We start from the raw sequence: 27,521 nt of genomic DNA on the forward strand, positions 1-27,521 counted from the left end.
GCAGAGCCTGACATGGGCTCAATCCCAGAAACTGTGAGATCATGACCTGAGCTGAAATCAGGAGTTGGATGCTTAACTGACTGAACCATTCAGGTGCCCTTACTTTGTTTTGTTTTTAAACAAAAAGCCTGTTTTTAAAAAAAGTCTGGCCCTTTATAAAAAGTTAGTATAGGTTAGTGGTCAGGCAATAATTAGTATTTAAACCCCTTGTTCCAGAAGACTGCCATTCTTTGCCAGTAGATCTGTGTGTGTGCCTTAGGGAACGTGTTCAAATTTCATGATTTACACATCTGCCCTGACTTTTACTTTCTATGTTTGTAAAGCCTCAGCCAAAAATGAGTACTCAAGACCCAAATACATAATTTATTCTGGACATCACTTTTTTTTTTAGATTATAAACTACACATGGCAAGCATTTCTTTGGAACTTACTTTAATGTTACAAATTGACCTGGTTCAGTAGTAATCTTCATTGGCATAAATAAGATTTTTGTTAATATAATTTTAATAATTTCTGAAGATTTATAATTTATAAATTATAGTTTATGTTATTTATAATTCTATTTAATTATAAATTATATAATTATGTTGTAATTACTGTTATAACTTATTTTTATTGGAGAAAATAACAGTCCTCTTAATACAAGATGACTTTATTTTAAGTAAGGTATTGCTATAGTAGCCCTTTGTATTATCTCCAGTTCCATTGTAGAGACATTATGATGATGTTGTTGCTCTAGATTTAGTTGCTCTTGAAAAGTCTCATTTTACAGTTTAAGAATCAGTCATAATTAGTGCTTCTGATAATTATTCATAAAACATCACTAATGATGCATTCCTTTATTCACAGATTCATATATTCCCTAGGTCAACTCATCTCTCGCAAATATAACTAAAATGACATGACTAGTATTGCTGTATGTTCGAACTGTCCTCTGCCAGTAGTCTTAAAGATTCACTATATTTTGTTTTAATGGGCCACATACAATTAAAATATAAAACTTTGTTTTTTTTTAACTGAGTTATTGGGAAATAACATTTTGGACAGTATTTAATTAGTTTAATATTCAGTGGAATATTTTTATAGGTAATTCAAATACTCTTTCTTGATATTCTTTTCCATTTACACAGAATACGTTGGATGGTTTTTGTTTGGTTGATTTTTGTTTTTACAGTGATGAAAAAGAAGAACAGGATCAAAAAGAAAAATTGGTGTTGTCAGAAGACTGTGAGCTCATTACAATAATTGACGTAATTCCTGGCAGATTAGAAATTACTACTCAACACATTTACTTCTATGATTGCAGCATTGAAAAAGAAGATGGTGAGGAGTTCTGGGGGAATAATTTCTGTTGTTCAATAGTTAAGTATCCAGCTTATTAATCATTAATGAGAAGAAAACAGTGACATAGGATTGTGGGATTGTGGTCTATTATGTAAGAGGAGAAATGGAAAGTCAATATGGAATTAAATTTCAACAATGAATGCTTTTTTTGTTAATGTTTTTTAAAGATTTGGTAAGAGGGATTGCTGTAAACTTGTGTTATAAAATGCAGTCTTAATTTTATTTGCACATTTATTTCTATCAGCTTTTCACATAATTCATTATCTGAAAATTAAATGATATTTAAATCTAAAATGCCAACATAAAGAGAAAAGGAAAAATGTTTTTGAGATGTAATGATCAGGATTATTCTGTTTTCATGAGAAGAAAATAGAATAGCTATAGAATTTAAAAATACTTTTAAAAGAAACCATCTAAACATCCACTAAATTTATCAAATGGTTTTTATGAAATAAATGTAATTCCTTTTCCCTAAGTGCTACTTTTGTTAGGAGCTAGGAGATATCTTCTGCATAATACAAGTAACTTCATATGGTACTCTGGTCACAAGATTTCTTCTGTTTTCAGGAGTAGGCTTTGATTTCAAGTGGCCTCATTCTCAGATTCGAGAGATTCACCTGCGGCGTTACAATTTAAGGAGGTCCGCCCTTGAGATTTTTCATGTTGACCAATCCAACTACTTTCTCAATTTCAAAAAGGAGGTATGTAAGATGCTGCCTTTCTGGAAGCCTCCAAGTATTAGCTTGAAATAATTTTCCACCTAGTGAGCTGTGTAAAACTTTGGACTCATTTGTAAAGTCAAAATATTAGAGGAAAAAAATCTCTGCCTTAGGGGCTAAGTAATATATGAATTTTTGTTGGGATTTATGTTTGAGTATTTTTAGGTTGCTTGTTTTCAGTGTTTATTTATGAGTAGATAAATCAGTAGAATATTGAGTGTCAACCAATAAGTGCCTCACAGTATCCAGTTGTGAAATAATATGCAATATATACTATTTGATAAATTTATGAAATTGGGTTGGGTTCAGTTAAATAATAATGGGGCAGGTATTTTTTCCAGGAGTAGAGTATATTCTTTTTTTTCCCCCAAAAGTTTATTTATTTATTTTTGAGAGAGAATACAAGCTGGGGAGGGACAGAGAAAGAGAGACACAGAATCCAAAGCAGACTCCAGGCTCTGAGCTGTCAGCATAGAACCCAATATGGGGCTCAAACCCATGAACTGCAAGATCACGACCTAAGCTGAAGTCAGATGCTTATGGACTCAGCCACCCAGGCGCCCCAGGAGTGGAGTATATTCTTGAATAGTGTAAGTGGTTAAGTGATTACCACTGAAGCCAGATTATCTAGGTCCAGGTACTAGCTCTGCCAATAGCTGTGTGTCTTCAGCATATTACTTAGGATTCTTACTCCCAACCTTCCTTCCCTCTTTTTTTCACAGTGATGGAGTCACACTTCTATCACTGTCTGACAACTCTTGATCTTGCCTAGCTTTCTTTCCATTTTCTCTCACAGGCATCTTTCCTGATAAATTCCTTGAATGTTCAATTCAGTTTTGCTGTAGTCAGTAACTAAGTTTCTGTTCATTTGTGGGATCCAGGTTTACTTGTAGATGATTTTATTCAGATGTTTAAAGGCATTTTGTATTTTTATAAAATAATACTTTTTTACTATTAAAAATAAATTTTCTCCATAGGAATATACAAAGCTTATGTTTTTAGGAAGGTGTGTCAAACCAAGCATGTTCTTTTTTTTTTTTTTTTTTTTTTTTTTTTTTTTTTTTTTTTAAATTTTTTTTAACATTTATTTATTTTTGAGACAGAGACAGACAGAGCATGAATGGGGGAGGGGCAGAGATAGAGGGAGCCACAGAATCGGAAGCAGGCTCCAGGCTCTGAGCCATCAGCCCAGAGCCCGACGCGGGGCTCGAACTCACGGACCGTGAGATCGTGACCTGAGCCGAAGTCGGACGCTCAACCGACTGAGCCACCCAGGCGCCCCAAACCAAGCATGTTCTTGTTGAATACTGTACATTTGTATAACTTTAGAGGTTTTACTATTTTTTTGGTGTTTTTTTTTTAATGTTTACTTATTTATTTTGAGAGACCAAGAGCACGAGTATGAGCTGGGGAGGGTCAGAGAGAGAGGAGAGAGAGAATTCCCAATCAGGCTCCACAGTCAGTGTGTGGAGCCTGATGTTGGGCTCAAACTCACAGACCATGAGATCATGACCTGAGCTGAAGTCTGATGCTTAACCGACTGAGCCACCCAGGCACTTTTAGAGGTTTTTTATTTTTTTAAGTTTATTTATTTGCTTTGAGAGAAAGAGAGAGAATGGGGAAGGGACAGAGAGAGGAAGGGGAGAGTGTGCAGGGGAGGGGCAGAGAGACAAGGAAAGAGAGAATCCCAAGCAGGCACTATACTGTCAGCACAGAGCCTGACATGGGGCTCCAATCCCACAAACCTGTGAGATCGTGACCTGAGCCAAGATCAAGAATCGGACGCTCAACCAACCAAGCCACCCAGGTGCTTCTAACTTTAGAGTTTTTAAAGCACATTTATATGCAGTATCTAATCTTCATAACAACCTTCAGATTAGATATGGCAAATTCCATTATTCCTTTTTTTTTTTTATAGATGAGGAAACTGAAGTTCAAAGATGAATTTTATTACTTTACATTTGGGTAGCCCTGAAAAATTCAGAAAACTGTAAGGATAGAGACAAATGAGACTCAGTAAATTAATGATTTGCCAGTATGATAAGTAAATGACAAAACTAAATTTGAACTGGACTTGAGCTAGTTTTATGATTTAGTGTCTGGTGATCCTTCCAGTATACACTGTAACCTTTTCAAAATTTATATGGCCTGACTTCACCAAACCTAGTATAGTAGAGAAGTTAAAACCATAATCCTCTATTTATGAGAACTGTCCAGAATAGGCAAATCTGTAGAGGCAGAAAGTAGGTTAGCAATTGTCGGGGGATGAGAGGGAGTGGGAACTGGGTGGGGGGTGATGGCTAGTGAGTGTGGAGTTTCTTTTGAGGATGATAAAAATGTTCCAGAGTTAGATCATGTTTGTGGTTGCACAGCTCTGTGAATATACAAAAAGACCCATTGAATTACATACTTCAAAGGGTAGATTTTGTGACATGTGAATTGTATCTCAGTAAAGCAATTACAAAAACCATAATCGCAGTTTGTTTTGATCAATTTTTAAACTATAAAATGCTGTTTGTTTGTGTTTTTTAGGTTAGAAACAAAGTATATAGCAGACTATTGTCACTTCATTCTCCAAATAGTTACGGAACCAGATCACCACAGGAATTGTTCAAAGCATCAGGATTGACACAGGTAGGAAATTTTAACAGTCACTTTTTTTTTTATGTTTATTTTATTTATTTTGAGAGAGAGAGAGAGAGAGAGAATGCACATTAGCAGGGGAGGCGCAGAGAGAGGGAGAGAGAGAATCTCAAGCAGGCTCTACACTGTCAGCCCTGAATCTGACGTGGGGCTTGATTTCATGGTTCAGGAGTCTCCTGACCCACTTAACTGGACTGAGCCACCCAGGCGCCCCTAACAGTCACTATTTTTATGTTCATTTTATATCTCAGGCTTTTGCTTAAATGTAAAACTTTCTCTTCTGATTATTTTATTTTGATTATTATAACCATTCTTCCATTCAAATTGATGTTTTGAATTATCTTTGAATCTTCCTGTTTCACTAATGCATAGTACCCTGTCCTCCAGCTCCCATATCATTTGGTTCCCAGGCATATCTTACGAATTCTTCTAATAATTTTATCTTTTAAAAATATAGCAGGTGAATTTGCTGGGTTTTTTTCCTAATAATAAAAGTTATCCATACATGAAGTAAATAAAAAGTGGGAAAATACAAAAGACACTATGGCAAAAAAAGGCAAAAAATGACCAATTCTTCTATCTGCCAAAGCTAATTAATGCTGTTTTTTATCCCCACCTATATTCCAACATCTCTCTTATATTTCTGCTACCAAAAACCAAGGAAAGGCCATTGTTTTTTGCTCTCCAGGACTATCAGTAGTCTCCTAACTCAGGTCTCTGCCTCCTGGCTCTTTCCTTTCTCTTACATATGCATTAGTCTTAATCTTAAATGTGGCTCTTGTTCAAAAGCTATCATCACTCCCTTCTTGTTGCTTATGGAATAAGCTTTATTTAGTGGAGTACATTTCCTGTTTTTTTGGAATAAACTTTATTCATTAGAGTATTTCTCAGGTTAGCACTCAAGAATAATTATAATTGGGCTTTCTGTAAAATCTCTCTCTATATATATGTATACATTCATTTCTCACCGTTTCCCATGAGTGTATCTTTTGCTTAAGGCACTTAGTAAACTTAAAGGTGAATGTTAATCTGTCAACAAAATTCTTGAGAATACCCATACCATGTAATTAACAGGTTAGGTACAATGAAGTGATTAAAAGAAAACAGTGATTATGATTTTCTTTAGAAAATGTGTATCTAATGTAGCAAATTCTGATCTGCTGTTGCTCTGGCAAGACAGTTCTCTGAGGATAGTTAACATGGAATTTATTTAAAATTTGTAGATCATTTTGGTACATTAAGATGCTTTTTTTAAATATGTGCACTTATGAAAATGTCAATTTATAACAAAATTTTCTTTTTTAAAAAATTTATTTATTTATTTTGAGAGAAACAGAGACAGCACGAGTGGGGGAGGGGCAGAGAGAAGTGGGGGGGAGAGAGAGAGAGAATCCTAAGCAGACTCCATGATGCCTGACACAGGGCCCAAACTCATGAAACTGTGAGATCATGACCTGCATGGAAACCAAGCGTCAGATGCTTAACTGACTGAGCCACTCTTGCGCCCCTATAACAAAATTTTCAATGTTGGACAATCCTTCAAAAATTGATCTTTTAAAGGTATTTAAATAAAATAATTTAATTCAAAAAAAGACTTAGTTCTTATGAAGTTTGACTATAATAAAAGATTTATGTTTAATTTTCTGTACCTTTTCTGAAGACTGATTTTTAAAAGGAAGTAAATTTAGGAAAAAATATATTGATTTTATTTCCCTGTTAAATTTTTTAAAATCCCCATTCCTTTTATCAGAAAGACACCAAGATAATAGGAACAAAAGATTCTGTTAGTGGGTGCCTCGGTCGCTTATTTGGTTAAGTGTCCCAACTTGGCCTCAGGTCATGATCTCATGGTTTGTGGGTTCAAGCCCTGCATCAGGCTCTGTGCTGACGGGTCAGAGTCTGGAGCCTGCTTCGGATTCTGTCTCTCTCTCTCTTAAAAATAAATAAACATTTAAAAAAAAAAGATTACCTTAGTACTATCAGTAATACAAACTTCGAAGAGATATAGATTAATTTTGATTTTGTTCTTTTTTTGTGCTGTCTAGAAATGGGTGAACAGAGAGATAACAAATTTTGACTACCTCATTCAAATAAATACAATGGCAGGACGAACATATAATGACCTTGCACAGTATCCAGTGGTAAGTTTTATAGAAATCTCATACATATGGAATAGCCTTTCAGTTCTATAATACATAGAAATGTATGTGTGTATTATGGTTATTTTTCATCTTTCAAAACATAAAAACTGTTTTTGCCTTTGTGTATATTTTCTCCCTTGCTATTTTCAGAAAGATTATAAACACAAAGAATAATTAAATAATTAAAACTTTTTTTTCACTTCACTAAAAATATTCCAGTGGAATTATAGGAAGTAATGCTTCTGGTTATGGAACTGAAGCTGAATAAACATTTGCAACAAGGAAAATATTTCTAAAGACTATCCCTTTTTGTCTTAAATAAGCATTTGATATTACATATGGGGATAGTAGCTTCTCTGGTAAGGAATGTCTGAATTGTAAATTGTGGCTCTTTTAGTTTCCCTGGATTTTACAAGATTATACTTCGGAAGAGTTGGACCTTAATAATCCATCTGTATTTCGAGATCTTTCCAAACCAATTGGAGTAGTTAATGATAAAAATGCCAAAGCCATGCGAGAAAAGTAAGTGTCTTTTATCCCTTTTGAAAGACACCCATCACGTGCACCTGGGTGGCTCAGCTGGTTAAGCATCCAACTCTTGATTTTGGTTCAGGTCATGAATCATGAGATCGAGCCCTGCGTGGAGCCACGCACTGGGTGTGGAGTCTGCTTAAGATTTTCTGTCTCCCTTGCCCTCCCTTTGTCTCTCTCTGTCAAAAAAAAAAAGATACCCATCATTTTTTATGGTGTTTTTGCATTTGTATTGATTTCTCTTATGGCCAATCAAGTGTTACTTTTTTTAAATGCACAACTACTTTTGATAATCAGAGTCTGATAATCCCTTCATGATGTTTTTTTGAAAATATATCTCTTGTCCCTCAAGTATCATAAATATATATAGGCTGTTTGTTTCCCTTTTTTGCCAAATTTAAGTTGATATTGTTTAGAATTTCTTTCACCTTGTCATATGTATGTGCCGAAAGATAATTTTTCTTCCCAGGTATTTTAGACTTAATAATTCTCTAACATGCAAAAACACACACTTAAGGGGCACCTGGGTGGCACAGTCGGTTGAGCAACTGACTCTTGACTTTGGCTCGGGTCATGATCTCGTGGTTTGTGGGTTTGAGCCCCATGGCTTAGGATTCTCTGTATCTCTCCCCTCGTCTCTCTCTGCCGCTCCTGTGTGTTCTCTCTCTTCTGTCTCAAAATAATTAAACTTTTTTAAAAATCCAGCAAAAAAAATACCCACTTAATATAACATTTTTGTAGATACAAAATTAACACTATTATTTACAAATAATGTGAATAAAGAATAGTGAAATGTGTAGAAAGTTACTATTTTAATTAGGAAAGGAATTTTTATAATTCTGTATGTTTACAATTGACCCTGTAAATGTCTCACGTTTTTTTTCAAAGCAAGTTGCTGACAAGTGAAAGAATAGTCTGATTTTAATTTCCCTTTTTCTCCACATGAAATTGTGGATGACTTGTCAGTTATGACTTCTAATAATAAGGGCAAAAACTGTTTTGCAAGCAAAATAGATTTATTTGAGAGTAGATTGTACATTTTTTTTCTTTTATTTGCAAATCTACCTTAGGACTTTTTGCAGTGTTTAATATTTGATCTGATCTACTAGTAGAATTCTGCCATGTGTTACCTCAAAGTTTTTCTGACAATAACAAAAGAACAAGGTTTATTTGTTTGTTTTTTAACACTGTTCAAAAGGAAATAATTGTTTTAAATTTCAACAGTTGGGGCATCTGGGTGGCTCAGTCAGTTAAGTGTTTGACGTTTGATCTCAGTTCAGGTCTTGATATCAGGGTTGTGAGTTCAAGCCCCACATTGCGCTCCTTGCTGGGCATGAAGCCTACTTTAAAAATAAATAAATTAATTAATTAATTTAATTAAATACATTTCAGTGGTATATGTTTTTGCATTGGTACAGATGACTTTGACCTGAAAACTTTTATTCCCTTGAATATTGATTACTGTGTAACAGGAAATTGGCCTCAGCTTGATGAATTAATTACTATTTTGGTTTGAAAGTTTAATGTTTATTTCCTCTAAAAAACTTCATTCTTATTCATATTTTATACCCACTAATTCAGATATTACTATTCAAACCACCATTCAGAAACGATTACACACTGGTAGTGCTTACAGAATCGCTATATATATCCTTTGTTTATTTTCTGGGTTAGGTAGTCTTCCTACCCATAATCTTCCTTTCTTTCCTACCTTCTTCTCTTACCTTTAATTGTTAAGCATTCATTTTCACAATTCTTGACTGATCCTCCATATTTTTCTTCCATTACCTTGGCCACAAAGGGATGTCTCTTTATCACATTGCTTACAACAGCAGAAAAATAGAAACAGTCCTTAATATCTAAAAGTAAAGAAATAGTTAAATTGTCATACATTCATATATGTCACTGTTATAAATACCACGTGCCTATTAAAATAGATTATTCAGTTATTTGGAAAGACATAAATAGAAAATGAAAGCCTAGGTTATGAACAATATATTATGTATAGCGCTTTTATACTGAAATATATTTGTGTATTAACTTACACATTAAGGGTGGCAAATATTCATCAAAATGTTAATGTTGGGGGGACATGGGTGGCTCAGTTGGTTAAGCATCTGACTCTTGATTTCTGCTCGAGTCACAATCTCACAGTTTGTGGAATTGACCCCTGCCAGCAAGGAGCCTACTTGGGATTCTCTCTCTCCCTCTCTCTCTCTGCCCCCTCCTCAACTTTTGCATGCATTCCTACTCTCTCTCAAAATAAATTAATATTTTTTTTAAATGTTAATGTTATCTCTGTGGTTGATTTTAAGTTTCTCCTTTTTTGGTTCTCTGTGTTTTCTTTCTTTTTTTTTTTTTTTTAACTTTTTTTAATGTTTATTTTTGAGAGAGAGAGAGACAGCACATGTGGGGGAGGGGCAGAGAGTGAGAGGGAGACACAGAATCCAAAGCAGACTCCAGGCTCTGAGCTGTCAGGACAGAGCCTGGCTCAGGGCTTGAACCCATGAATGGTGAGATCATGATCTGAGCCAAAGTTGTATGCTCAACCAACTAAGCCACCGAGGCGCCCCTTTGTGTGTGTGTGTGTGTGTGTGTGTGTGTGTGTGTGTGTGTGTGTGTGTTTTCTGATCTATCTATAGTAAATATGTATTATCGTATGAGACTGTTTCAGAATCCAGTTATTAGTGATACTATGTTCAGAAAGAAGTATCAATGGATAAAATTTTTTTATTTATTAACATGGTGTGATGATATGAATACATACATAATGAATAATATTAATAAGGACTTCTTAAAAACTATGTTTCTAACAATGCAATACAACCTTAATGTCCTCCTAATGTAATTTTACTGTTGTGGTTACAAAACTTTATTTTTTTAGATACGAAAATTTTGAGGATCCTATGGGAACTATTGATAAATTTCATTATGGTACTCACTATTCAAATTCTGCTGGGGTTATGCACTATCTTATTCGCACAGAACCATTCACCACCCTTCATATCCAGCTTCAGAGTGGAAGGTATGTTTTGGATACATAAGCTGTTTTCTTGAGACTGCATGTTAGTGTTGAAAATTCTTTGCCTTCATGTCATGTACTGTATAACAGAGCCTTATCTTTTTTTATTCTCTGGTATTAGGTTTTGATTCATTTCATAGCCTCTAGATAAAAATAGCCAAACTAGTTTGAGAATGGATTAGTCCAATTGACTTACATAAATAACCTTTAAGGAGAATTACTTTTTACTGTTATCTAGTGTACCTTTGTGATTCTTACTGGTTTTAGGAACCTACCAGAGATTTAGAGTTTAAACTGATTTCAACCTAGATCCAAGATATCTGCCAGGAATTCAAACCTAACCAATGCTTATGTATTTCTCTTTAAAATACTTATTAATCACAAGGATTACATTATTAGCAATAACTGACACAGGTTTGTAATGCCATTGTATTATATTACCTGTCAGAATTATAACTTACTATGTTTCACACTTTCCTAATAATTCTAAAGAAACAGGCTTCTTCATGAATCCTTGGTTTTCCAAAGTATCCTCTAGGTAGCTCCCTGTTTATTCACATTTTGTCTCCATGTTGCCTTATTCTTTAGCATTACTATTTTGCCTTTCCTACCCACCCAATCAAGCTATTTAAGCATTGCCTATTCTACTTTCTTTGCTTACAGTTTTATCTCTCAAAATTAACTTTTACTCCTATTTTTGAACAATAAACCTTGGCTTTCAAGAAGAGATTCTGTCCCCAATATCATATTAACCATCTCCAAATGTTACATTTACCATGATAGCAGGTAATTTTCCCCACATTAAAGTGTAAGTGGGTCTTTTCAGCTCTTAGTGACTTTATCAAATAATTTTATTACAAAGCTTCAAAAATAGATTCTGTGCTTCAAAAGACACCATCAAGAAAGGAAAAGGACAACACATTCAGGGCGAGAAAATATTTGTAGATTGTGTATCTGATAAGGGACTTGTATCTAGAAGTGTACAATGCAATAAGAAACAGACAAATGACCCAATTAAAAACTGAACAAAGGATCTGAATGGACATTTCTCCAAGGAAGATATACAAATGTCCAAGAAACATATGAAAACATGCTCAATATCATTAGTCATCAGGGAAATCCAAATCAAAACCAAATTGAGATACGTCTCCAGACCTATAGTGATGGCTATAATAAAAAAGACAGATAATACCTAGTGTTGATGAGCATTTTGAGAAATTGGAACCCTTATATACTGCCTGTGTTGGAAATGTAAGATGATGCAAACTCTGTGGAAAACAGTCTGACAGTTCTTCAAAGGGTTAAATACAGCATTATCATATGGCCTAGTAGTTCATCCCTAGCTATATAGCCAAAATACTTGAAGGCATAATATTCACACAGAAACTTGTATACAAACGTACATAGCAGCATTATTTGTAATAGCCAAAAACTAGAAACAGTCTATCAGCTGATAAAGGAATAAATAAAATGTGATATATCCATACAATGGAATATTATTTGGCCACAAGTAGGTAAAAGGAATGAAAGATTGATACATGCTGCGACATGGGTGAACCTTGAAAACAGTATGCTAAATGAAATAAACCAGACATAAAAAGTCATATGTCGTATGACTTACATGAGATGTCCCAAATAGGCAAATCCATAGAGACAGAAAGTAGATTAGTAGTTGCCAGGGAATGGAGATAGGGTGAATGGAGAGTGATTGTTAATAGATCCAGGGTTTCTTTTGGGAGTGATGAAAATATTCTAAAATTATGGTGATTATAGCCCAACTCATTAATATACTGAAAACCACTGAATTGTGAATTATATGTAAATTTTATCTCAGTAAAGCTGTTCTCCCCCACCCAAACAAAAAATTCTACCATTGAAACTATATTTCCTTGAATTTGGATGCACCATCGTTAGACGTTATTGATGACCCAATCATTAGCCATAATTAAATTCAGAGTTCTGCGAAGTTCACTTCCACCTCAAAACAAGATTGGTAGGAATAAAAAGTGTCAAATTAGTCATCATTGTCAGTAAGTCATTACTAAGTAAATCCAGGAAGATAATATCAAAGGAGATGAAACAGAAGATGCTTTTTGTGAATAGAGAAAGTATAATAAAATTGCAACATGACTACTTGAGCTTGTTTCAACTACTGTAGGCCTGTGATGGAACTTAAAAATAAAGTTAGCGGCACCTGGGTGGCTCAGTTGGTTGAGCATCCGACTTTGGCTCAGGTCATGATCCCACAGTTCATGGGTTCGAGTCCTACTGTCAGCTGTCAGCTCAGAGCCATTTAGGATCCTCTGTCCCCTCCTCTCTCTGCCCATCCCCTACTCATGCACTTTCTCTCAAAAATAAACAAACATTAAAACACATAAAATAAGTTAATGGTATATGTGAATAAAATATAAAAGCTTTAGCCACAGAACTATTTCCCTAACTCACTCTCTGGTTTTTAGCAGAAGAGTTTGTAAAGGTATTTATACAGAGAGGATTAAATCAGCATTGCTGTGGATGTTGTTAATCATGTATATTAATAATGATATTTAAACTCTGTGGTTTTAAAATATCCAAATAATGTTTATTCACTCTCTGTATTGAATTTACCTCAGCAAAAATTAGACCATCCTTTAAAAGTCTCTTAGAAACTGTTAAAAACTGAGAACAAACTAAGGGTTGATGGGGGGTGGGAGGGAGGGGAGGATGGGTGATGGGTATTGAGGAGGGCACCTTTTGGGATGAGCACTGGGTGTTGTATGGAAACCAATTTGACAATAAATTTCATATATTAAAAAAAAATAAAAGTCTCTTAGATTTACATTTAATTATTTGAAAATTTTCTCTAGTGTTATTTGGTTTTCAGCTACTTTGACTAAGATGATACTTGTAATTAAAATTACAGTATTTGAGCTGGGGCGCCTGGGGGGCGCAGTCGGTTAAGCGTCCGACTTCAGCCAGGTCACGATCTCGCGGTCCGGGAGTTCGAGCCCCGCGTCAGGCTCTGGGCTGATGGCTCAGAGCCTGGAGCCTGTTTCCGATTCTGTGTCTCCCTCTCTCTCTGCCCCTCCCCCATTCATGCTCTGTCTCTTTCTGTCCCAAAAATAAATAAACGTTGAAAAAAAAAATTTTTTTTAAATAAAATTACAGTATTAGTTCTTGGCAACAAGACTTGAAAGATAGGTTATCATAAGAAGGAGAGCAAATTGTGTTTTTAGACATGAAGAGAAAAATTAATGAAAGAGAAGCTCTAACCATTAGGAAACATGGGGAGAGTTTAAGGTTTGTTTCATGGTTGTTGCTCTCCTTCAGTATTCATTCACTGTTCTCTTCCAATCTCCATGTGCAGGTTTGACTGTGCAGATCGACAATTCCATTCCATCCCTGCCACTTGGCAGGCTCTCATGGACAATCCATATGATGTGAAAGAACTTATTCCTGAATTCTTCTATTTCCCAGAGTTTTTGGAAAATCAAAATCGTAAGAAATAGATTAAAAATTTACCTCAACGGGTCCCAGTGGAGGATCCTGAAAAATACCTTTCTGGATATTTTTGTGAAATTCTGTAGATTATTTAAGGTTCATTCTGTCTGTACTATTTAGTAATAGGGTTTAACCAATGCCCAGTTGTAGTCTTACTTTTCCAGGAAAATGCTACACTGGCCTATGATGAATCAAATTTGAGTCGGTGAGAGAATTTATTAGAGTACAGTGTTTACTAGAAAGGAAAAATGCCATTGCTCTTTCAGCCATATAGCTAGCCACTTAGGTTAAAAGTGTTTGAGTTAGATAAGATGAAAATTTAGATCAGGGGTTAGCAAACTATGGGTCCATGGATTAAATCCACAGGCAAACTCATGTGTTTTTAAAGTTTTGTTGGAACACAGCCCAACCAGTTCATCTACATACAGATTGTGGCTGCTTTCATAACATAACAGCAGATTTGAGTAGTTGCAACAGAGACCATGGGGCTCACAAGGCAAAAAATATTCTTTGACACTTTATGGAACAAGTTTGCAGACTCCTGGTTTAAGGCAAATTGAAAATAATGACAGGGTGTAAATTACCACAATATTTGAAAAATCGTATTATGTTTTGAAGTAGAGAATTAAGGAGCCAATACAGTCTTTAAAAATACCCAAATACTTCCTCTGTGAAGTAGTTTGAGATTTATTTTTAAGCACAATAAGATAATGACAAGATTGTTACTACTGGTGTTCTTAAGGGAAATTGCAGTGTCAAAGGACCATTTCCAACTTCTTTTTCCTCTCCTAGTGTGTAATGTTAATGTTTGACCCTTTGCTTTTTCAGCAGAGTTATTTGCCATGCTAGGGAGAGCGTATCCAGGGCTTTGTGTCCTCTGATCATACATTCTGGGACATGCTGTTGGCATCTGATTTCTCAGAATAAGGCAGTTAAAATTGGTCACTTTCAGAAAATCAACTGAGTCTGTTAATGGATTCTGATCCTAGACTCTTACCCATAGGAGCCTCCAAAGCAGGATATCTGCACTAGGAGGGCTGAGGAGATTAAATTTGGATGTAGAAGTTATACTCTTAGCTTGACAATTTCTGATGTGCACTAGAGCAGTTTGCTGTCTCATACTACTGTCCTACTGGCCTCCTTTTCTAACTGTGAGTTGCTTCTTTGTTTGAAATGAGCTAGGTGGGAGAAAGCAAAGTACATTAATTAGAATGTCAACAAATAATAATATTAATTAGTAAAACAAATATTAGTAAAGTCAACTTAGAATTGTACAGGCAAGAAAAGTTTAGTATTTTCCATAATAAAACCCCAAGTTATGATGGTGTTCAGGTAGTTTTTAACATCATCATCAAAGCTAAGTTCTTCTTGTATTTTCATTCTGCTCTTCTAAGTGTTTTGACTTTGTCCTTGGCTAGTCGCTCTCATGGTTACAAATGACTGAAGCATTTCTAGGCATCATAGGCAGATACAGTAGAAGTAGATTGTAATTTTTTTGTGTCATTTCTTAAGAATGAGAAATTCTCTCATAACTTCTCCCTATTGTCCAGAGCTGAGTAGTATACCAACCCCTACACCAGTCAACTTGTTACAGGCATAAAACAGAGCAAGGATGGATACTTGAATAAAATCAAGATTCTGTTACCAAATAAGGAGGAATGGTTAGCACATTGGCAACAATGTCTGCTACACAGTAGTGGGGTTAACAAAGCCACAGGCCCTGTGCATCCTGTCATTCTATGACATTCAAACCTCTCTCCAGCTTTGGAACACACTTATATTTTAAGGCAGCTTCTTTTATGAAGGTCTTTTGTCTTAACACTTTTCTTTCCTCATATAAACAAGAAAACCTCATCTTGTCAAAATACTGCATTTTAACTATATGAGCAAATCTTTATGATGTCAGTATCTACTTAGAATAGTGGTATGTAAGTATATTTTTTCCATATGACAAATATAACACTTCCATTGAGTGAATTTAAAGTATAAGTTACACCAAAAAAGTTCTAAGGAGTTGTATTTTGTAAATTAACCACTAGAAGGACTATATTAATTAATTTAAATGTAAGAAGAATACTGAATATTCCATTTTTGTGTAGATTAAGGTTTTGATCATATCTATAGTTTTCCCCACTTCTCAACCCCAAATCAATTAGTTTTCTGATTTACCTTATAATAACTAATTTAAAACTAATAATTACCTTGTAATAACTAATTTCATTTTATTTTCATTTACCTTTTTAATCAACTGATACAATACATTTCCAATATGATAAGAATTGTTTTTACCTGTTAAGTAAACTTAGATCAAGAGAAGGGAACTTGGTTCTCACATTTTACTCTTAATTAAAGAAGAAAAAAACTAAAAATCCTTAGTTTTGCTAAGGATTGTGCCCTCATATTTGTTTTACCTGATTTATTTAAATCTAAATGATTTGATACATTTATTTTTTACTTGTCTTAGAATTTAACTTGGGTTGTCTACAAGTTTCCAAAGATGTAGTAAATGATGTCATTCTCCCCAAATGGGCTAAGTCAGCTGAAGATTTCATCTATAAACACAGGAAAGCTCTGGTAAGATTTTTGTGTTTACTTATTAGACAGATTACTAAGATAGAGATGTATGTGTTTTCCGAAGAATGGACTAAAGAAACAGTCTAACAGTCAGAGGAAGTATATCTGACAATTATTTTTCTAGATTAACTTGTCGTCTGTTACATAATGCTGTTGTAGAAAGTATAATGTAGTAATTTCTTTTGAGATAATGAATCTTCTGATATGTGAGAATATAGTATAGTCCAATGGATGTATAGCAAAAAAAAAAAAAAAATGCAATTCAGTTTTATAAGGTACCTGCCTGTTATATTTTAAAGTATTCTAACGACCAAGGTGGTGTAGTTTAGTGTTTTTCAGTTCCCACATTTGTTTCAAATCTAACAAGAATGAGCACATTTTTGTGTCCTCTGAAGGATTTTTGTGTTCTCTGAAGGATTTCAGTAAGTTTTTAATACAACTGCTAAATCCTAAATTCCACTTTAAAAAATAGTCGTTTTTAGCTGAATTTCCAGCTTGGAATTAAAGGAGTAGTGAGAGTTAAGCACTGATAATTGTGTCATTTTGTAAATGATGTGGGTTTTTTTTCCCTTTCAATAGTCCACTTAGTTCTCTTTCTAAACTGAAATGTTTCAGACTCTGAAACTAATTAGGCCAATACTTGGAAACACACCTTGTCATTAATACATAGTATGTCAAATTTACAAAAGTCAAGAACATTATATATGAATAAGGAGTTGGGAAAAAAACTAAGCAACTCTGAAAAATAATCTGTTACTTACTAGCTAGCCAGGAACTTCTCAGATGTATTCCTCTATAGTATCTATGACATGAAGTAAGGGTCCAGGATTTTAGGAAGACACGCTCCTTATATTAAAATATTAGAAACCTGTGTTTCAGTTATGTATTGCTATATAAAAAACTATCCAAAATTTAGTGGCTTAAAATATACCCATTTTATTATCTCTCACAGTTCTGTGAGTTGGCTGGTTTCATTTGAGCAATTCTCATCTTGTTGAGGTTCTCATAGCCTTGCAGGCATATAACAGCTGAGGTTGAGGTCATCTGGAGGTTGCATTGAGACACTGGAATGCTGGACTTTTCTCTCTTTCCATGTATTCTCAAGATATCTCCTCTTCATGTAGTCTCTCTAGCTAGGTAGCCAGATATCTACATGTCCACAGCTCAGAAAAGAGTACAAAATTGGAAGGCTTCTACCCTTTCTTAAAGCTTAAGTCTGTGAACTGTCACAGCACTTCTGTCACCCTGTCAAACAGTAATAGGATCAGTACAGATTCAAGAGCAGAGAAAGTAGGGCCAACCCGTTAAGCATCTGACTTCGGCTCAGGTCATGATCTCATGGTTTATGAGTTCAAGTCCCACATCAGGTGAGCACAAGCCCCACTCAGGTGAGCTCTGCTTCTCTCTCTCTCTCTCTCTCTCTCTCTCTCTCTCTCTCTGCCCCCCGCTTACTCGCACCCTCTCTCTCTTAAAAAAAAAAAAAGCAAGGAAAGTAAACTCCATTTGACAATGGTGGGAGGGAAAAAGAATTTGCAACCATATTTAATCCACCACACGCAGTCTGCCCTCTGACTACAAATTATTTACATTCCTCCTATGTGCAAAATGTACATACTTCCTCTTGAGATCCTCCCAAAGGCTCATGTCAGGGACTTTTAAGTCAGGTATCTACAATCTTTTTCTATAAAAAAGGACCAGATAGTAAATATTTTTGCTGGCTTTAAGGTCTGTGGCAAAATTCTGCCACTATAGTGCAAAAAAAATTAGACGTGGCTGTGTTCTACTACTCTAGAAATTTTGAGCTAGTAAAACTTGGTCCACAAGCAGTAAGTAGGTGCTGATCCCTGCATTAAAGCATGATGTCTGAAGTCCAGAATCTTCTTAGTAATCTAAATCAAATCTATTTGTGCACAAAACTATACAGGTGTGTCTCCTCTTGCATCTGAAGATTGTGGAGTAAAGAAACAGGTTATATGCCCCCACATAACAACAGCGGTGTGACCAGGACAGGAGAACTATAATAGACACTCTCATTCAAAAGGGAGATTAAAAAGGGCACCTGACTGACTCAGTTGGTAGAGCATGAGATTCTTGATCTTGGGGTCATGAGTTTCAGCCCCACGTTGGGCAAATAATTTAATTTCAAAAAGGGTGGGGGAGAGAAAAACAAGGGCTATGTAACAGTAATTGGTTTATAGCAATTCAGAATTCCAACAGGGACATGCTTTCAGTTCCTTTACCAGGGCCCAGTGCTATTCCAGTGGTTCTTTGTGGCTCTTTTGTTTTACCCTTTGGCTCTTAGCTTCCTATTTTGAGTCATTCTCTCTTTTACCTCAAAAAAAAAAAAAAAAAAAAAAATTGCATGAGTATCCTTGTCAGCCTCTTACCTAACCACAGTAAATTGAAAATCAAAGGTCTCTCATCTTTTTTTTTTTTTAAGTTTCTACTTACTTCAGTCTGAACTAATATAATTTCTTTTAAAATTTAATGGGTTTCTTATGCATCAGTATTATCGGACAAAAACCATTTCACATTATTTTAGAATACGATCCATTATTTCCATTGGGCCAAGCTGGAAGCTAATGTGGGAAAATGCCTTTAAGATTCTTAAGATATTGGGGAGCCTGGTAGGCTGTTGGTTAAGCGTCCGACTTTGGCTCAGGTCATGATCTCATGGTTCGCGAGTTCAAGTCCCGCATCGGGCTCTGCTGACAGCTCAGAGCCTGGAGCCTGTTTCAGATTCTGTCTTCCTCTCTCTCTGACCTTTCTGGCTCAAAAATAAAATAAAACGTTACAAAAAGCAAAAAAGATTCTTAAGATATTCTCTTTTCTAGTTGAGTGGGTCTGTGTGGCACAGCCTGAAATCTTTGAGGTGTGAACAGATTGCTTCACAGCTACACTCTTGAACTAAACGTTCACCTGAGACCATATTTTACAGGTTACACACTGATTTCATCATTGACCTTGGCCATTTCTCACTTCAAGAGTCTTTGCTCTCTAGTATCCTGAAAATGAGAAATAATTTTATTTGGAACCCAGCAAGACCTGCTCCTTTATATTTTTCTTAAATTATGCTTAAAATCCAAATAGCTCTTTTTTTAAACTCATGTTACTCCTTCTACGCTTTATCACAGGCAGTTAAAAGCACAAATTACCAGTTAAAAACATTTTGCCCGAAAATCCCCATCCCCATACAATACCCAGGTGCTCATCACAACAAATGCACTCCTTAATTCCCATCACCTATTTAACCCATCCCTCCACCCATTGTATGGAAGTGTTGAATCACTATATTGTATACCAGAAACTAGTATTATACTGTATGTTACCCAACTGGAGTTAAAATAGAAACTGAAAAAAAAATCTCTAGCCCAGATTCATGAGGTAATTAGGTACTCTTTCTCTCTTTGATAGAACTAAACTTGAATCCCCTTTTCTCCTGTCTCCAATAACAATTGTCATTATTGTCTTTCAAACCGTCACTAACAGGCTTCAGGAGGTCCTTCAAGCCTCTCTGCCTGCCACCCAGTCCACCTTTTTAGTGAGGTGGTATCAAGTTGGGTAGGTTGGAGGGGGTGATTTCAGCCATCTTTAATCTACCCCAACTGGTTTGTTTCTTTGAAGTGAGTTTCTAGATGGCTATGTGAATGGAAATTTAACAAGAAAGATACATCCACAGCCATCATTAAGTTTTTTGTTGTTGATATTTGGACTATTAGAATATTTGAGTTATTTTCTTTAGCCATTAGTTAAGAGATATTTTATATTATTAAATATTAATAAATATGTTTATATTGTACTAGGTAGAATATATGTAAAATATGTAGTAGATGCTGATCAAATGTTTAACATGATTTTGATATAATTTTCTTTATAGTTGTAACATTTTTGGGTAGAAATGCTTGATTTACTTTTTAAAAAGACTCATATTTACATTGTTGTTGGAAGGTGTCTCTATTATTTGTTCTTTTTCTAGGAGTCTGAATATGTTTCTGCTCATCTTCATGAATGGATAGATCTGATTTTTGGCTATAAACAGAGGGGTCCAGCTGCAGTGGAAGCACTCAATGTTTTCTATTACTGTAGTTATGAAGGTATAGCCTATATACTTTTTATCTTGCATTCAATCAATGGAAAGTATTATTTAATAGGTGGTTATATGTAGTATTTTGGACATGAGAAAGACTGCATTTAAAAATAGTTTAAATGATCTTTTTTATTTGAAAGGTTAAGAGATTGATGTGTGTGTGTTTTTTAATTTTTTTAATGTTTATTTATTTATGAAAGACAGAGACAGAGCACAAGTAGGAGAGGGGCAGAGAGAGAAGGAGACAGAATCCAAAGCAGACTCCAGGCTCTGAGCTGTCAGCACAGAGCCTGACTTGGAGCTCAAACTCACAAACTGTGAGATCATGACCTGAGCTGAAGTTGGATGCTTAACTGACTGAGCCATCCAGGTGCCCCTGATGTGTGGTTGTTTTAAATAGTAGTTAGGAGTATATGTGCAGATCTTCACTTTGCAGAGCAAAGGAAGCCATCAATAAAACAAAAAGGCAACCTACGCAGTGGGAGAAGATATTTGCAAGTTATATATCCGATAAGGGGTTAATATCCAAAATATATAAAGAATTTATACAACTCAGGGCGCCTGGATGGCTCAGTTGGTTAAGCGTCCAACTCTTGATATTGGCTCAAGTTGTGATCTGCCAGTCATGGGATCAAGCCCCATGTAGGTCTTCACGCTGGGCATGGAGCTACTTGGTATTCTCTCTCCCCTTCCCCTGCTTGTTTGCTTGTGTGCACGTTCTGTCTCTCAAATAAAATTGAAAAAAAAATGTATACAACTCAACACCAAAAAACAAATAATCCCATTTTTACAATGGGCAGAGGACCTGAACAGACCTTTTTCCAAAGACAACATACAGATAGCCAACAGACACATGAAAAGATGCTCAGCATCACTCATCATCAGGGAAATACAAATCAAAACCACAGTGAGATATCACCTTACACCTGTCAGAATGACTAAAATAAAAAAACATAAGGATAGCTGGGAAGATGGTGGTGTAGGAGCACGCTGGGCTCACCTTGTCCTGCTGATCGCTTAGATTCCACCCACATCTGCCTAAATAACCCAGAAGTCCACCAGAAGGCTAGCAAAACAGACTCTCCAGAGCCAAGCATAGATAAGAGGCCCACGGAAGAGGGTAGGAAGGGCAAAGAGGCAGCGTGTTCTACACGGACTGGTAGGAGGGAGCCAGGGCAGTAGAGGGAGAGCCCACCAGGCAAGACAAAGCCCCCAAAGTCTGGCTTGCAAAAGTGGAAGGGCCGGACTCCGTGAGTTCTGACAGCCAGCGGGACTTAACATCTGGAATGTTAAAAGTCAATAGCTCTGCTTTCGGAGAGCAGGGAGGGAGAGTTGTTGAACCCTGAATGACAGAGCTCTGCAGGGGGAACAAAGGTGCTGGGAAGCGCCATTTCCTTCTCCCATCCCCCAGCTGAAATTCCAAAGGGAACCAGTTCCTCTCACCGAACTTGCTTGTACTGCGCAAACCCTCAACACTGATTCTGTGGGTCCATCCCTCCCACGGACCTGCCTCCCTCCTGGTGCTGCAGGGCCCCTCCCACGGCAAGGCTAGCTAAGCCTGCCCCTCCCGCCCCTGTGCACCTTCCAGATCCACCCCATCTAATATGCCTTTGGCCAGATCCCATCAAAGCAGCACCACAACCCTGGCAGTGTGCAAGCAGCCCAGACAGGGACCACAGCACTCCACAGTGAGTCCTGCCCCTGGGAGAGGGGAAGATAAGGTACACACCAGTCTGACTGTGGTCCCGGTGGAGGGCTGGGGGCAGACATCAGGTCTGACTGCGGCCCTGTCCACCAACACAAGTTTCTCCAGATAGTACGGGGGAAGTGCCCTGCAGTTCCACACCACCCCAGGGACTACCCAAAATGACGAAACGGAAGAACTCTCCTCAAAAGAAACTCCAGGAAGTAGTGACAGCTAACGAATTGATCAAAACCGATTTAAGCAATATAACACAACAAAAATTTAGAATAATAGTCATAAAATTAATGCTGGGCTTGAAAACGTAGAGGACAGCAGAGAATCTAATGCTACAGAGAGCAAGAGACTAAAAAATAGTCATGAGGAACTAAAAAATGCTATAAATAAGGTGCAAAATAAAATGGAGGCAGCCATAGCTAGATTGAAGAGGCAGAGGAGAGAATAGGTGAATTAGAAGATAAAATTATGGAAAAAGAGGAAGCTGAGAAAAAGATTAAAAAATCCAGGATATGAGGGGAGAATTAGAGAACTAAGTGATGCAATCAAATGGAACAATATCCATATCATAGGAATTCCAGAAGAAAAAGAGGGAGAGAAAGGGGCTGAAGGTGTAGTTGAACAAATCATAGCTGAGAACTTCCCTGATCTGGGGAAGGAAAAAGGCACTGAAATCCAAGAGGCACGGAGAACTCCCTTCAGACTTAACTTGAATTGATCTTTTGCAAGACATATCATAGTGAAACTGGCAAAATACAGGGATAAAGAGAAAATTCTGAAAGCAGCTAGGGATAATCAGATCCTAACTTACAAAGGTAGACACATAAGAGTAGTAGCAGACCTATCTACTGAAACTTGGCAGGCCAGAAAGGAATGGCAGGAAATCTTCAATGTAATGAAGATTTCAATGTAATGAACAGAAAAAATATGCAGCCGAGAATCCTTTATCCAGCAAGTCTGTCATTCAGAATAGAAGGAGATATAAAGGTTTTCCCAAACAAACAGAAACTGAAAGAATCATCACCACTAAACCAGTCCTACAGGAGATCCCTAAGGGGGACTCTGTGAGTGAAATGTTGCAAGGACCACAAAATAGTATGGAAGTTCTTCAAAAAATTAAAAATAGAAGTACCCTTTGATCCAGTAATTCCACTAGTGGATATTTACCCAAAGAATAGGAAAATACTAATTTGAAAATATCTGTGCACCCCTATGTTTATGGTAGCATTATTTATAATAGCCAAGATATGGAAGCAACTGGTGTCCATTGATAGATGAATAGATAAAGAAGATGTATATATTTTTATATGTACTGTATATGTACTATATGGTATATTACTCAGCCATAAAAATGAAATCTTGCCATTTGTAACAATATAGATGGACCTAGAGAATGTAATGCTAAGTGAAATAAGCCAATCAGAGAAAGATAAACACCATGATTTCATTCATGTCGAATTTAAGAAACAAAACAAGCGAAGTGAGAGGGAAACCAAGATACAGACTCTTAACTATAGAGAACAAACATAGTTACCAGAGGGGAGGTGTGTGTGGGAACAGGTGAAATAGGTGATGGGATTAAGAAGTGTACATGTCTTCGGGCGCCTGGGTGGCTCAGTCAGTTGGGCGTCTGACTTCGGCTCAGGTCATGATGTCATAGCTCATGAGTTCGAGCCCCACTTTGGGCTCTGTGCTGACGGCTCGGAGCCTGGAGCCTGCTTTGGATTCTGTGTCTCCCTCTTTCTCTGCCCCTAACCCACTCGCATTGTGTCTGTCTCTCTTAAAAATAAATAAACATTAAAAAAATTTTTTTTTAAAAAGCACAAGAGAGAAAACAAATGAACAAAGAAAAAAGACAAAAAGACTCTAAATACAAAGAACAAACTGGTGGTTGCCAAAGCAGGGAGGTAGGTGCAGGGAGGGGTGAAATAGATAAAGGGGATTAAAAAAAACAGTATGTATGGAAAATCTGATTGTAAATGTCAGTTATTGGTGTCATAAAAGTTTTTGATCTCTGACCATATGTGTCCTATTCAGTCAGGTCCTACAATAAGTATTTAGTGTTGAATTGTTAGCAGACTTTGAAAGAAGACCTTTAGTATTATAAATAACAAAGTCTTCAAATAATAGTAAGATGACATCATTCCAGTGTTTAGCTCAAGATGAAGAACATTTTCTGAAGGCTTTGAAATAGTGTTTTCAGGGTGACTGGGTGGCTCAGTCAGTTAAGTATTTGACTTCAGCTTAGATCCTGATCTCACTGTTCGTTCATGAGTTTGAGCCTGGCATTGGACTCCCTGCTGTCAGCACAGAGCCTGCCTCAGATCCTCTGTCTCCCTTGTCTCAGCGCCTCTCCCACTCGTGCTTTCTCTCTCATTCTCTTCCAAAAATAAACATTAAAAAAAAAGTAGTTTGTTTTCTTTTTTAATCATTCAGTAGATCTAATCCTAATAGTTCTAAAGATTGTGAATAGTGTGAAGTTAGGTAAATATGAGCAGAGTCCATATGCCTTTTCGTAAATAAACAAGCATGCTCTTGCTTTGCCATATTCATTTGATAATAGTTTTGTAGAGAGGTAGTATCCATGTTGGTTATGAGCAGAGGCTTGATTTGAAATCAGACTTACCTAGTTTGGCCAATTACTAACCATATCAAGTATGGCTGGGTATAATCAGTTAACCAGAGTGTTACCTTTCCTAGTATTTGTTAGATAAATGGTAATTTATAGTAGTATTTTGTGTGATTATTACATTTGTTTCAGCTTGATTATCATGAAGAAAACAATTAAGTATACCGTGAATAATTTGTACTTTTCCAAGAGAAATTTTTATGGACTTCCAGTTAACTTTTGTTTGAAACATTTTTGTTCTAAATAATGGATGGAATTTTTTGTTTTTTAAGAGAGAGCACAAGTGAGAGAGAGAGAGAGAGGGAATCATCTGGAGCAGGCTCCACGCTGAGTGTGGAGTCCAGAGCGGGCCTTGATCCCATGACCCTGGGATCATGACCTGAGCAGAAATCAAGAGTTGGACACTCAAACTATTGAGCTACCCAGTTGCTACCTGCCCCCCACTTTTTTTGTTGTTGGAGAATAATAGATGGAATTTATTTTTATATATATTTAATGTTTGAGGGTTCGCTGTTTTTTTTTTAAGTGACCTCTCACAATATTCTTATAAATTGAAGAACGGAATAATATTTTATTGAAAATATACTCATCAGTCCCCAGTATATTTATCAGTTGTGTGTCTTGCTGATTTGTTTTCACTCTGTAGTGAGTTGACTTTTCCTTGTTTTAGGAGCTGTGGATCTAGATGCCTTAACAGATGAAAAGGAAAGAAAAGCCTTAGAAGGGATGATTAATAATTTTGGGCAAACACCTTGTCAACTGTTAAAGGTAAATCATAAAAGTTATTGATTGCATCAGAAGTCTAGAATTTTAATTGCTGAGGAGCAGTATTACTGGTGTTTTTAAGTATTTTAATGATTTAACGCTTTATCTCAGAATTTAGAATTTGACAAAAATTATACTGTCATTATATTATTAAAAAATAAATAGATTTAAATGTTCCTATTTTGAAATAACAAAATATTATAGTCAAAATCCACGTATATAGTCAATAACTCTTAAATCACAGAGGAGTTATATTTACTCAGGAAGCCAATCATTTTATTGTGTTTACATGACTAAAATGTGACTGGAGCAGGATTTGGATGCATGACTAGCTAACTCAAAAGCCTTTCTACCATGCCACGTCTCCTCTGAATATTAGCCATAATCCCCCTTATTGAACTACATCACTTTCCGTGTTCTATGGGCTATTATATATATCCTAATTATGACATTTTCTGCCTTAGTTTTATATTTATGCATTTGCCTCACTTTATTATAACTATGTTACAGGCAGCAACCTTTTCTTAATCATTTTATATCTTTCTTGCATATAGTATGTGTGCAGCAAATATTTGTGAATTGAAATCTCCACAGCTGTTATAGCAAGAGTGGATCTAAAGTCTGGCTTATAGATCTTTTGTACTTCTGTTAAGTCAGTTATCACACCTAGCTTTGTAATTGCTACTATCCCTTAGAGTTTATTTAAAGCCTCCAACATGGGTTTTTTACAAAATAGTCATATTTAAAATCAGTGCTTTATCCCTATCTGCTGTGCAAAAGGAACAGAAGACAATAGAACACTTGAGTTTTGAAATAGATTCCATATTATTTTTGTACTGGCTGTACTTTTCTTTTTTTTATAAAACAAGTGCTAATTAGTTTTTATTACCATAAAAAATGACAGAGAAGTCAGCCTTTGATTTAAAATAAAGTGAATAAGAAATGCCTGGGTGGCTCACTCAGTTAAGCATCTGTCTCTTGATTTTGGCTCAGTTCATGCATGATCTTGTGTTTTTTGAGTTCGAGCCCTGCATTGGGCTCTGTGCTGTAGGTGCAGGGCCTGCTTGGGATTCTCTCTTTCTTCCCCCTCTTTCTATCCCTCCCCCACTTGCACCGTCTCTATCAAAATAAACATTAAAAACATTTTTTTTAATAATAAAGTGACTAATATATGGATTGAGAGCTAATTGAGTACTATTGAAGTACTTATAGCTGTCATACTATTTTCTATAATTGAATATTTTGTGATGGAGATAGAAAAATCCCCTATAGATGGAATTCTGTTCTGCATTTTAACTATGCCTTTTGCATGTTAATTTGATTTGCCGTTTACTTCTTATTTATAAAGGTAACACTGTTCTATGTCTCTGACATTAAAGTTAAGGAAGAATCATTTATTTGAAAACAAATGCAGCAATATGTATAATAGGATTCTGATAGTATTGACATTTCTATCTTATTTCAGGAAATAAGGATTCACCCATGTAAATTTTGACTTCTGAGCAATTCATTTAATTTTACCAAATACTTATTAAGCCTCTGTCATATTCAATATAACAGGTATCGAAAATCCAAAAATGAGTAAGACTTGTTTTCTGACTTTAAGACGCCTACTGCTGGGGCACCTGGATGGCTCATTTGACTAAGTGTCTGACTTCAGCTCAGTCAGGATCTCACGGTTCATGAGTTTGGGTCCTTCATCAGACTCTGCTGGCAGCACAGAGCCTGCTTCAGATCTATCCACCCCCCACCCCTCCCTGCCCCGACTCCTCCCTGCTAGTTCTCTCTCTGTCTCTTAAAAATAAATAAACTAAAAATAAAAATAAAATTTTTTTTAAAGATACCTGTTGCCTAGGGGCTCCTGGCTGGCTCAGTCAGTATAGCATG

General features: G+C 36.1%; 1 protein-coding gene across 6 annotated transcripts in view; it reads left to right on the top strand.

Annotated features, from left to right (window-relative positions):
• The window catches only part of NBEAL1 (neurobeachin like 1), a 180,000-nt gene that overhangs the window by 123,056 nt on the left and 29,423 nt on the right, over window positions 1-27,521 (top strand). For all 6 annotated transcript variants that reach the window (XM_045034302.1, XM_019838502.3, XM_045034301.1 and 3 more), the window contains 10 exons: window positions 1,175-1,323; window positions 1,912-2,045; window positions 4,596-4,697; window positions 6,752-6,847; window positions 7,245-7,369; window positions 10,263-10,403; window positions 13,747-13,877; window positions 16,345-16,454; window positions 20,431-20,548; window positions 25,540-25,637. In XM_045034302.1, coding sequence (XP_044890237.1) covers window positions 1,175-1,323; window positions 1,912-2,045; window positions 4,596-4,697; window positions 6,752-6,847; window positions 7,245-7,369; window positions 10,263-10,403; window positions 13,747-13,877; window positions 16,345-16,454; window positions 20,431-20,548; window positions 25,540-25,637 — 1,204 coding nt within the window. The remainder of the gene's footprint in view (window positions 1-1,174; window positions 1,324-1,911; window positions 2,046-4,595; window positions 4,698-6,751; window positions 6,848-7,244; window positions 7,370-10,262; window positions 10,404-13,746; window positions 13,878-16,344; window positions 16,455-20,430; window positions 20,549-25,539; window positions 25,638-27,521) is intronic.

Source organism: Felis catus, chromosome C1 (genome assembly GCF_018350175.1).
Source record: "Felis catus isolate Fca126 chromosome C1, F.catus_Fca126_mat1.0, whole genome shotgun sequence".
In the NCBI taxonomy this organism is placed as follows: domain Eukaryota; kingdom Metazoa; phylum Chordata; class Mammalia; order Carnivora; family Felidae; genus Felis; species Felis catus.